Below are 12,266 nucleotides of genomic sequence, written 5' to 3' on the forward strand. Positions count from 1 at the left end.
AGAGTAAGTGGAGCCTGGATCGAATAGAACCGATGCATCTCTGTGACAAACCAGTATAATACCTATGATGATAGAATCGGAGGCAACAGCCTCGGTACGGGCATGAAAGGCATAGTATCTGGCATGGCTCCCCCTCTAGGGTGACCTCTACCTCCCGGACCTCCACCTCTAGCTGGCTGAGTAGGTGGGGTAGCAACTGGAGCTGTAACCATAGCCTGAGAACTCTACATGGTATACTGTGGTTGATAAGTCTATGGAGGTGCACCCCTCCCAAGTCAAGGCAATCCCTTACCATATGGCGTGTGTCACCACACTCAAAACAAGCTCTGAGAGGACGTGGTGGTATGACTGGCTTGGGCCAGGTATGCTGGACAGACCTTTGAAAGCACCCCGCACATGAGGCGCGCTAGATACCGGTAGTGCATAATAAGGCTCCTGAGGTCTAGGAGGAGCTTGAATACTACTGGTTTCTGAAAGAGCTGAATGTACAGGGCAACTTATATAACCCCTACCATGATGATTGCAGTTGGGGCACGGGCACCAGAGTAATGGCCCAACTCTCGAAACCTCTTAGCCTCCCTCTCCGCTCTCTCCCTAGCATGCATACCCTCAATCCTCCTAGCAATGCTCACCGCATACTGATAAGAAATGTCCATCTCCAAATCACGAGCCATGCTAGACTTGATGCTGGAAAGAAGGCCCTCAATAAACCGGCGAACCCTCTTGCGAATAGTAGAAACCAAGGCTGGTGCATGCCTAGACAAACTAGTGTAACAGATAGCATACTCTGAAACAGTCATAGCACCCTGGCGCAAATGCTCAAACTCTGCACGTGTCCCAGAGGCTCTAGGGAACATACTCTCTTAGGAACATATCTGAAAACTGAGTCCAAGTCAGTGAAGCAGCCTCATCCGGACTATCTAACTCATAGGTGCGCCACCACTCATAGGCGGCTCCTCGAAGCTAGAAAGTAGTGACGGAAACCCCGCTTGATCTTGATATACCCATGGTACGGAGAATGTGGTAACACTCATCTTGAAATCCTAGAATATCCTCCGATGTTAGACCACTGAATGCAGGAGGCTTGTACATCTTGAACCTCTCAAGCCTCAGTTGCTCCTCCTCGAAAATCGCTGCCCTGCCCTCGTGCTGAATTGGTACTGCAGGTGGTACAGGAATAATCTCAAGGACCTGCTCAACATGCACTCGCTTCTCAGGAGTGCAGGCGGCGGAAGTCTGTGCTCCTCCCCCGGCCTGAGACGTAGTTGTAGCAAGGGGAAGCAACCCTGCCTAAGCCAAAGTGGTATACATGCTCATGAACTGTGCCAGAGTCTCCTGAAGAGCTAGAGTAGTAGCAGTAGTAGGTGTATCAGGTGCCTGGAATCCGGCTGGATTTGCTGGTGGTATCTCGGTGGCAGGTCGCACAGGTGCTCTGGCTGCACCACATGCGCGTCCTCAGCCTCTACCCCGGCCCCAGCCTCTGACGGCTGTAGTAGGGGGCGCGGGTGCCTGATCATCTCAAGTAGCACGTGTCCTCACCATTTGTGAGAGAATAGAAGACAAATGTTTAGAATTATGATGTCAAAATATCGTATGACAAGGAAATCAAATGAAGTGGAAATTTTCCTAACAGTTACATAGCCTCTCGTAGATAAGTACAGACGTCTCCATGCCGATCAGCGAGACTCTAATAAACCGGCTTGTGATCCATGACTCCTATGAACCTAGAGCTCTGATACCAACTTGTCACAACCCCAGTTCGCCCTCTGTGAACTGTCGTAACGACACCTAGTCTCTACAACTAGGTAAGCCTAACAATTGCGGAAAATAAACGAAACTTGTGGAAGAAATAATCAAAGCCAAAAATAACCGAATGAAACAATATTTAAAATGCCACTTGGCATATACAACACAACTTCTCGAAATCTAATACACTATCCCAAAACCCGAAAACTCACGGAACCACAAGCCTTTAAATGTCTAACAGTGTCTAACTCCAGAATATCTAACAAGGAAAAGAAATGCAGAAGGGCAAATGTTTAAAAGCTAGAATAGAAAGGGACTCATCGGTCTGCGGATGCAGCATATATACCTTGAAGTCTCTAGAGCAGTCGCCTCGCATCACGGGTGGTAGGACTGAGTCGATGTACTTTTTTGCATATGAAAAACATGCGTAGAAAGGGCATGAGTACACCAAAGTGGTACTGAGTAAGTGCCAAGCCTAACCTCGGTCGGGTAGTGATGAGGAAGATCAGGGCCCTACTGAGGTTAAATAAAATATAAAGTTCGACAGTGTAGAACAGAACAGTTTAAATAAATATAGCAGTAAAAGTAACACAGGATATAAATGGACAACAACAACTATTACAGAGACAAGGTAAACATAGAAAGAAATACGACGTTATACCAAAATAACAATCGGGGATCTCCCAGGATACCGTCCTGTAGTCCCAAATATACATATCCAATGGATCTCCCGGGATCCCGTCCCGTAGTCCAACTCATAGTGTGCGGGGATCTACCGGAATCCCGTTCCGTAGTCCCAAATGTAAATACCCAGTACTGGAGAATCTACCGGGTACAGTCCCGTAGTTCCATATAATTGTGCAGGGGGATCTACCAGAATCCCACATCCGTAGTCCCAAATATAAAGAGACAAGGGGGAGCTACCGGAATCCCACATCCGTAGTCCCAATGTAAATGCACAGCAGCAACAGGAAAGTATTTAAAAATGTCAACTTTCATATTAAGGCAAACAAGTAAGTCTAACCTAGCATGCTGCACAGAATTCAGGTAAAGCAGTTTGAGCAAATAAGGTAATTAAATCACTTAGGCATGCTTTCCTACTCTAACAACAAGCTAAATAGTGCAAGTAATAAGAATAGGAAAGAAAACATACTAGTAATTACTTAATGAAAAATCCAATTTTCAATAATAAGCACAAGTACGCAATCCTCACCTCACGTACAAGGCATTTCAATTAATAATAATACCAAATACTAAGGGGAAGGTCCCCCACACAAGGTTAAGCAAGCCACTTACCTCGAACCAGCTCAATTCAACCCGTAACCACGCTCTTGCCACGAGTACTCGACTCCAAATGGCCCAAATCTATTCAATTCAATTTTATAATATAAATAACACTTTAAGTAACTAATTCTACAATTAAATTCTAAGCTAATACGCGCAATTAGGTAAAATGACCAAAATGCCCCTCGGGCCCACATCTTGGAATCGGGTAAAATTTATATTTTCAGAATCCTCACACTCTCACAAGTTCATTCATACCAAAATTATCCAAATTTAAGGTCAAATTCCCAATCAAAAGTCGAATTCTAGGTCTAAGAACTTTCTTCCAACTTTTCCCCAATTTTCATCTCCAATCCGAAATTAGATGATGAATTCATGTTTGGATTAATGGGTTACAAGAAAAAAGGAGTTAAGAATAATTACACAATCGATATCTCTGAAAATCCCTCAAAACCTCGCTCAAATCCGAGCTCCCAAGCTTTAGTTTTTACAAAAATGGCTAAACTCTCGACTTTGAAATTTTATATCTGCCAAGGTAAATCCTTCTTCGCGAACGCGAAAGGACCCTCACATTCGCAAAGAAAAACGTCACTTGGCCCAGATGTCCTTCATCGTGAACGCAATGCCCCCTATTGCGAACGCGGTATCAAACTTCCCCCACCTACGTGAATGCGGGACCCTCTTCGCGAACGCGTAGTCATACGACCTCTCAACTTCGCGAATACGGGAACATCATCGTGAATGTGAAGCATTAAGCTTCCACCAGCCCCAGATCATCTTCGCGAATGCGAGACCCCACTCATGAACGCGAAGAAGGAAACCAAAACTGGAGACCTGCTACATTTTCTGCAATCCTCTAAGTCCAAAAATGACCCGTTGAGCATCTAAAACACACCCCGAGGCCCCTTGGGACCTCAACTAAACCTGCAAACCAATCCTAAAACATCATTCAAATTTGTTCCAACGTTTGGAATGCTCAAAACAACATCAAAACACCTATTTTTCATCGGATTCAAGCCTAAGAATTCCAAAACTTTAAAAATATGCTTTCGATCAAAAAGTCTATCAAACCTCGTTCGAATGAACTAAAATTTTGCATACACGTCAAATTAAACACTACAGAGATACTCCAACTTCCGTAATTCCATCCCGACGCTTGGATCAAAATCTCACTATCGAACCGGAAACTTCAAAAATTCAACTTTCGGCATTTCAAGCCTAAATTAGCTACGGATCTCCAAAACACAATCCGAACATGCCACCAAGCCTAAAATCACCCAACGGAGCTAACGGAACCATCGGATTTCCATTCCAAAGTTGTCTTCATAATGTTCCGACTACGATAAACTTTCTGGCACTTCAGTTCTCATTTAGGGACTAAGTGTCCCAAAAATCTCCGAAACTCAAAATCGAACGTTCCGGCAAATCAAAATAGTAGAAATAAACTCGGGAAAAGAAGTTAATAGGGGATTGGGACGTTAATTCTTAAAATGACCGACCGGGTCGTCACATCTCAGCACGAGGCAACAGAACTTTGTTCACCAACTCGAAGAGCAACTGATAAACAGGGAGTAATGCCTTCTTGTGAACCTGGTCCCCCTTTTGGTTCGCATTATCCTTTACCATATCATTCTGGAAGTTAGACTCACACGCATCTTTCACACTAGACACACCAACTGTAGGGACTTTAAGAATATCCCCAAGCAGACTCACACCAAACACGATGTCCACCTCATTCACCAAGGCACAAATGTCGTCAGTATCAACAAGAAAGAGGCTTGCATAAAAGCTTTGAACCTCATCTTCGTACACTTTGGGTGCATCCATTTGGAACAGGTGCCCCTACCGTTGAAACTCAACCATTGCAAGGACTTGTCTTATACCAACCATATCATAAATTGTTGGGACAGAACGTTTTGGTGCCTTAATCATTCTGAAGCAGAACTGGTTTCACTTCTCATCCTTTCTGCAGAAACAAGTTCCTTAACTGGTTCCAGCTTTCTCTTTCCAGACTTCACACCACTTGATTTTCCTTTTCCCTTAGACTTGACCAACACATCCTCATCAGAAACTAAGGGTTCACTCACAATATCTTTCACTTTAAAACTGGGGGGCTGTAACATTCTCCACTGAAGTAGATTGCTTCTTCTTCTGGGACCTTCTCACTAAGGAACTAGGTTCCTCAGTTGTTTCCTCCTCAACTTCCACCACAGGGACTTCCTTACCACATACTATTTCATTGTCTTTCACCAGTCTCCTCTTTTTCTTCTTACTACTCTTTCTGCTCTTTTGAAGGGTAGATTCATAAGCTACCTTTTCTTGCAACCTAGTAGTAGGTCGCTTGGTAGAAGACTCAAGAGTGGACACTACCCTTCGCTTGACTATGAATGCTTCAAAAGGAATGTTGTCTTGATCCTCCTCATCACTAGACCTCATCTCAGGGACTAGAATGTCCAAGGTCTCAACAGCAAATGGAGGAGGAGATGCAGGAGCAGAACTTGCCTGAGAGTGAGAACCCGGACCTAATTCCTCCAGAGAGGGGTCAGGTTCCTCACGAGAGGGCCCAGTAATTTCTGCTAGTGCAGAGCCTTCAACAGCCACCATGGCTCCTTCTCCCACCAGTCCCTATGTCTCATTCCACTGAGACATGGGTGCACCAGAAATTATCTCATGTAAGACTCCATTAGTAGATACCACAAAGATAGTTGCTAAATTTTCATCCTCAATAGGCTCCATGCCAAGCACAGAATCTGAAGCAACAATGGCAGAAACCTTTGTGACCTTAGTACTTTTACCATGTTCTCCACTTTTCCCTTGATCAAAAGGAATCTCAGAAGATAGAGAAGGAGGATCAACGACTTTAGGGGTTTTTGAGATAGTCACCTTAGAACTGGAGGGTGATGAGAAATCTAGTTTAGGGGTGATTTTAGTGATGAAGACAGGGATAGTTACAGAAGACTCATTGGGGACGGATGACTCAATAGGTTTTTCAGTATTAATGATGACTGTGGCAGTAATTTCAGAGTTTGAGTCAGCCATTGAAGAGATAGAGAGAAAATTCTTTGGAGAAGTTCTAATGGAGGACTATGGTCTGTGAAGAAAGGAGAGGGTTTTTAATGAGAGAGGATAATTATGAAGAGAGAGATAGGAACCGGCTCTAAAACGGCGGTTGTGCTTGGAGAGTTGCAACATTTCAGAGGGAGATGGAACGATATGAAGTGAAAAGATGTGACAACAGAGTCTAAAAAGGTGGATGACATGGCAGTTGATATTTGTACCTTTTCAAGACGTGTATTAAAGAATGCACATAACTACTAACCTTTGGTACAAGAACTAGGTTCTTGACCTGTCATTAAAAACTTCAATCCTCTTTTATCACCCATGCAATGCATCTACAGCTTCTATAATCATCATGCGTGTTTACCTGCAATGGTATTGAAGTGAGTTAGACTTGGCTAGAAAACACTTTAGCTAATTTTACCTGAAGGTGATTTTCATAGCCAACTAATGGGGAATCAGGTTCTAAATTAGGCTTCAATAGCCCCAAATTCACCCTATTTCTTTCAAAATGTTCCCTACTTAATGCTTTCATGAAGATATCTATAATTTGATCTTCTGTATTGCAGAACTTCATACAGATCAGCCCTTTCTCCACATTGTCCCTCAGAAAATGATACCTCACATCAATGTGCTTGGTTCTTTTGTGTTGAATTGGATTCTTGGTCATGTTGACAGTACTGGTGTTATCACATAGAAGAGGCACACAATTATTAAATACCCCAAAATCCTCTAGTTGCTGCTTAATCCATAGGAGCTGACCACAACATGAGGATGTAGCTACATATTCTGCTTCAACTATTGAAAGAGCCACTGAGTTTTGCTTCATTGTTCCCCAAGAGATGAGACATGATCCTAGAAAGTGAGCCAATCCAGAAGTACTTTCCTATGCATAATATAACCTGCATAATCAATATCAGTATACCCAATAAGATTAAAACTGTCACCTGAGGGATAATACTGGACCAGGTCCTGTGTTTCCTTAAGGTATCTCAAAATTCTTTGGCAGACTTTAGATGAGATTCCTTGGAATTTGATTGAAACCTTACACATAGCCCCACACTGAAGACAATATCGGGTCTGTTGGTAGTGAGATAGAGAATAGACTTAATAATGCCTCTATACATAGTTTGATTCACAGGAGATCCAGTTTCATCCATGTCCAGTCGAGTAGCCGTAGCAATGGGAGTGTCTATCACATTTGATGCTTCCATATCAAACCTCTTCAAGAGCTCCTTGATGTATTTCTACTGACAAATGAATGTACCCTTCGTGGACTGCTTTACTTGAATACCCAAGAAGAAATTCAGCTCCCCCATCATGCTTATTTCAAACTCACTTCCTATGAGTTTTGCAAATTCCTCACACAGAGAATCAGCAGTTGCCCCAAAAATGATATCATCAACATAGACCTGAACAATGAGCAGGTTTCTTCCCTATTTCTTCAGGAACAAGGTATTGTCAATTTTCCCTCTTATAAAGCCATTTTCTAAGAGGAACTTTGACAACCTTTCATACCAAGCTCGAGGAGCCTGCTTTAACCCATACAATGCTTTGTCCAGTTTAAACACATATTCAGGGTGTTCATGACATTCAAACCCCAGAGGTTGCTTTACATAGACTTCTTCCTTAAGAAATCTATTCAAAAATGTACTTTTGACATCCATTTGGAACAGAGTGAATTCCATATGAGATGCAAAAACGATTAGGATTCTAATAGCCTCCATGTGAGCAACTAGAGCAAACATCTCATCGTAATCAATCCCTTTCTCCTGATTGTAACCTTGAACCACTAGCCTGGCCTTGTTTCTTGTAGTGTTTCCATGTTCATCAAGCTTATTCCTGAATACCCACCTGGTTCCTATAATGATTCGATAGGGTCTAGGTACCAGGTGTCATACATTGTTCCTTTTAAACTGATGCAACTCATCTTGTATGGATGTAATCCAATGTGTATCTTTCAAGGCTTTCTTGATATTTTTGGGTTCTCTTTGGGAAAGAAAGGCTGAAAAGGCAAGTGAATTTCCAGCTTTTGATCTGGTCTGCACTCCAAAATCTAGAGGGGTAATTATGTTGTCAAGAGGATGAGAGCTTTTGTGTTTCCAGTTGGGCATTTGAGGTTCATTTGTAGAGGAGTTGGGTATATCTAACTGGTTTCCTTGTGTTATTCTCTCAGGTACTTGTGGAGTACCATGCACTGCATCGACTACTCTTTCTTCAGCTTCAGTGGTTGTAATTGAGGTACCTGGTTCCCTTGAGGAAGAGGCAGCATTGTCTCCACTTGGCTCCTTCACTTGGCTCATCATGTCTGCCTTTCCATTTGTCATGTCAATGCCTTCACCTGGAACTAGTAAGGGCTCTCCGTCTTGATCATCCTTAGTACTTTTCTCACATGAGGGATAGGACTCGTCAAAGATTACATGAACACTTTCCTCAACACATTGAGTCCGCTTGTTATATATCTTGTAAGCTTTGCTTTGAGAAGAGTACCCCAGAAAGATTCCTTCATCACTCTTGGCATCAAACTTACCAAGCGGATCATTTCCATTGTTGAGAACATAGCATTTGCACCCAATGTTCTTAGGTGAGTCAGCTTGGGTTTCCTTCCATTCATCAACTCATTGGAAGTTTTGTTTAGGAGAGATCTGATCATGCATCTGTTCACTAAGTAGCAGGCAGTATTGACAGCGTCAGCCTAGAAGTTCTTTGCAATCCTACTATCGATCAGCATTGTTCTTGCCATTTCTTCAAGAGTTCTATTCTTCCTTTCCACAACTCCATTTTGTTGGGGAGTTCTTGAGGCTGAGAAGTTATGGGTAATGCCATTTTCATTACACAACTCATCAAATTTGGCATTGACAAATTCTGTTCCATGATCTGATCTGATACATGCTACTCTAGACTCTATCTTCACTTGGATTTTCTTCACAAAAGCCACAAATACCTCAAAGGTTTCATTTTTTGTTCTAAGAAATAGAGTCCATGTGAAGCTGGAGTAGTCATCCACTATCACAAAGATGTATCTTTTCCCTCCCCTGCTTTGCACTCTCATGGGGCCACACAGATCCATATAAAGAAAATCGAGTGGCTTTGAGGTGCTGACATCTTTTTTAGACTTAAAAGAGGACTTCACATGTTTTCCTCTAGCACAAGCATCACACACTTTCTGTACTTTGAACTTTGACATGGGCAGACCACGGACCAGGTCTTTCTGAATTAGTTTATTCATAAGAGAGAAGCTTGCGTGCCCTAATCTTCTGTGCCAGAGTTCAACATCATCATCAACAGCTTTCAGACAACTCAGATCACCACTTTATATAGACTCGAAATCAGCAACATAGATGTTCTTGTATCTCTTGGCCACAAGTACCACTTTACCAGTTACCAGATTAGTAACTGTACATATCTTGGACAAAAACTCCACCTTGTTTCCTTTATCACAGATCTGAGAGACACTTAAGAGACTGTACTTAAGACCATTGACATAATACACATTCTCAATAGAGTGAGTGAGTAATTTCCCAACTTTTCGACTCCAAGAATGTCCCCCTTTTTCCCATTGTCAAAGGATACACTCCCTTCTTGCAGGGATTTTAGTGAAAGGAAGTCCATAGTGTTTCTAGTCATATGTTTTGAACATCCACTATCCATGAACCATTGCTGACTGCTTACTTTCACTGTTCCCTGCACAAGGATATCAAGAGTTAGTTTTAGGAACCCAAATAAGTTTGGGTCCCTTGTAGTAGGCAAGAGGATTAATAAGAGCTCTCTCAGTCCATGCAGGTAATATGTATTTTTTATGGGTGACACCTGGTCCCTTTTTAGAAGTTACATTTTCAGCAAACATTTTGTTTTTCTGAATAGATTGGACCCTGGCTTGGAAATTTTTCTTGAAATGCCCATTGTTCCCACAGTGGGCACACATCCAGTTATTTGGTACAGTAACATACTTGTTATAGGGGTTAAGGGGTTTTCTCCCTTTGGAACCCTATTCCCTGCCTAGATTAACATACATGGCAGTGATAGCTTGTGAGGACCAGGTTTACTTTAGGGACTTTTCAAGATCATTTTTTACTCTTTCCAATTCAGTTTGGAGATGTTTGTTTTTCTTAGTTTCAACACACAGGTTAGCTCTCACAGCCTTCAACTCATTTTCAAGCCTAATATGTGCCTCACTGGCTACCTCTTTTCCTTTTCCAGAATTTTCAGGTTTAGATTCAGTCCCTAGTCCCTCTATTGTTTCACTCAGGTCTGCAATCACTACCAAAAGATTATCTCTTTCTTCCTCAAACTCAATCACTCTCTTCACTAAGGCCTCTTTTTCTTTACTGAAGTTCTCAATGGTTTCCTTATGGTCAATAACTACCACCACTAAGTCATCTCTTTCATGTTCTATGTTAGCAATTTTTTCGGTTAAAACAAATTTTCTTTCTCCAACTCACAAATGGTTTCCTTCAGATCAACTACACACACCACCAGATCATCTCTAGTTTGTTCAGCTTATCCTAGATCTAAGGTCAAAGCATCCTTATCTTCCACAAGACTATGATAGGCATCAATCAGTATACTAGCTAAAGACATGAGTTTCTTAGGAGAGTAGGATTTAAGATTTCTCTGAACATCCCTGAAATTTACCTCACTGTTGTCATCGTCTTCATCATCATCCGATTGGGCCATCAAAGAAAATATTGAATCATATTCATTTTCCTCACTTTCAATTTCCATCATGGAGCTGTCACCTGCATCAATTTCATCTTCAGACCCACTAGAAGAGTCTCCCAGTGCTGCAAGAGCTTGTTTCACTACATTGTTAGCACATCTCTTCCTTTTGAAGTGCTTGTCAGGAACCGGGTTCCTCTTGGCTGCTTTTTTAGGGTTGTACTTGGAATGTTCTTGCTTCAGGAGAGGACAATCTTTGATGAAGTGCCCTGGCTTTCCACACTTGTGGCAGAGATCATAGTTTTTTGTTTTGTTGGAGTTGCCTCTTTTTAATATTCCTCCATTTCTTCTAACCATCTTCTGAAACCTTTTAGTTAAGTAAGTCATGTCATTGTCCTCCTCACTCGAGTCGTTGCTTTTAGCTTTGAGTACTAGGTTCTTTTCTTTCTTTGGTTCTCTTCTTTCACTGTCTATCTTCCTCTTCATCTCGTAGGTTATCAAATTTCCAACCAGCTCATCTATGGTCAGCTCTTGCAGGTCCTTTGCTTCAGTAATAGCATTCACCTTGCTTTCCTAAGAACTGGGCAGGATACTGAGAATCTTCCTCACTAGCTTATTACTAGGAATGATTTCACCAAGTGAGTGTAACTCATTTATGATAGAGGTTAATCTTATGTGCATATCTTGAATAGATTCATCATCCTTCATCCTAAAGAGTTCATACTCGGTAGTGAGCATATCAATGTTAGATTGTTTTACTTGAGTGGTTCCCTCATGTGCTATTTGCAAAGCTTTCCATATCTCCTTGGCAATTTCACAAGCAGAGATTTTATTGTATTCATCATGTCCGATTCCACACACCAAAATTTTCTTGGCACGAAAATTTTTCTCCATAACTTTCCTATATGCGTCAGTGTATTCTTTTCTGGTCTTTGGCATTGTCAATGCAAAGTCTACAACTGCCTTTGTTGGGATGTAAGGACCATCACATATAACATCTCACAACTTTGAATCTTCAGCCATGATAAAATCATGTATTCTTGTCTTCCACAACCCATAGTATTGCCCATTGAACCTGGGTGATCTGTACGTAGATTGACCTTCTTCAAAATTTGGTGGAGCGGCCATAAGAATCCTTCCTAAGTGTTAGTCTGATAGGAGGAACCCGCTCTGATACCAATTGATAGTTTATATGAGTCCACCAAACTATAGAGTACCAGGTCCTCTATGAGTTTCCACTAGGAATACTAATAAAACAATAAGTAAATAAGACAGGGAGTTTTACATGGAAAAATCCCTGCTCAAGGGGATAAAAAACCACGACCTACATGGTAGGATTTCAACTTCACAATGAGCAACTTTTAGATTACAACCTATGAAATCTAGGAATTAAACTCATAATCCCTCACTAACTCGCAATACACCTATTACAAGCCACTTTGCAATAAACCTATTACAAAGACTTCAACTCATGACTAACTCTAGTCACGACACAAACATAAAGGCTTTATGGTTTTACA

At 41.7% G+C, this 12,266-nt stretch overlaps 1 protein-coding gene across 1 annotated transcript; it reads right to left on the reverse strand.

Moving 5' to 3' along the window:
* Window positions 1-6,391: 6,391 nt before the first annotated feature.
* On the reverse strand, window positions 6,392-11,685 carry LOC138870870 (uncharacterized). Its single transcript, XM_070148710.1, has 9 exons — window positions 11,506-11,685; window positions 10,656-11,319; window positions 10,163-10,479; window positions 9,614-9,771; window positions 8,828-9,398; window positions 7,989-8,690; window positions 7,374-7,499; window positions 6,512-6,973; window positions 6,392-6,454 (listed from the first exon to the last, which is right to left on the reverse strand). Exons 1-9 carry the CDS (start codon window positions 11,683-11,685, stop codon window positions 6,392-6,394), a joined length of 3,243 nt encoding a protein of 1,080 aa, XP_070004811.1.
* Between the last annotated feature and the right edge of the window lie 581 nt (window positions 11,686-12,266).

This window comes from Nicotiana sylvestris, chromosome 6, assembly GCF_000393655.2.
Source record: "Nicotiana sylvestris chromosome 6, ASM39365v2, whole genome shotgun sequence".
Classification (NCBI taxonomy): Eukaryota; Viridiplantae; Streptophyta; class Magnoliopsida; order Solanales; family Solanaceae; genus Nicotiana; species Nicotiana sylvestris.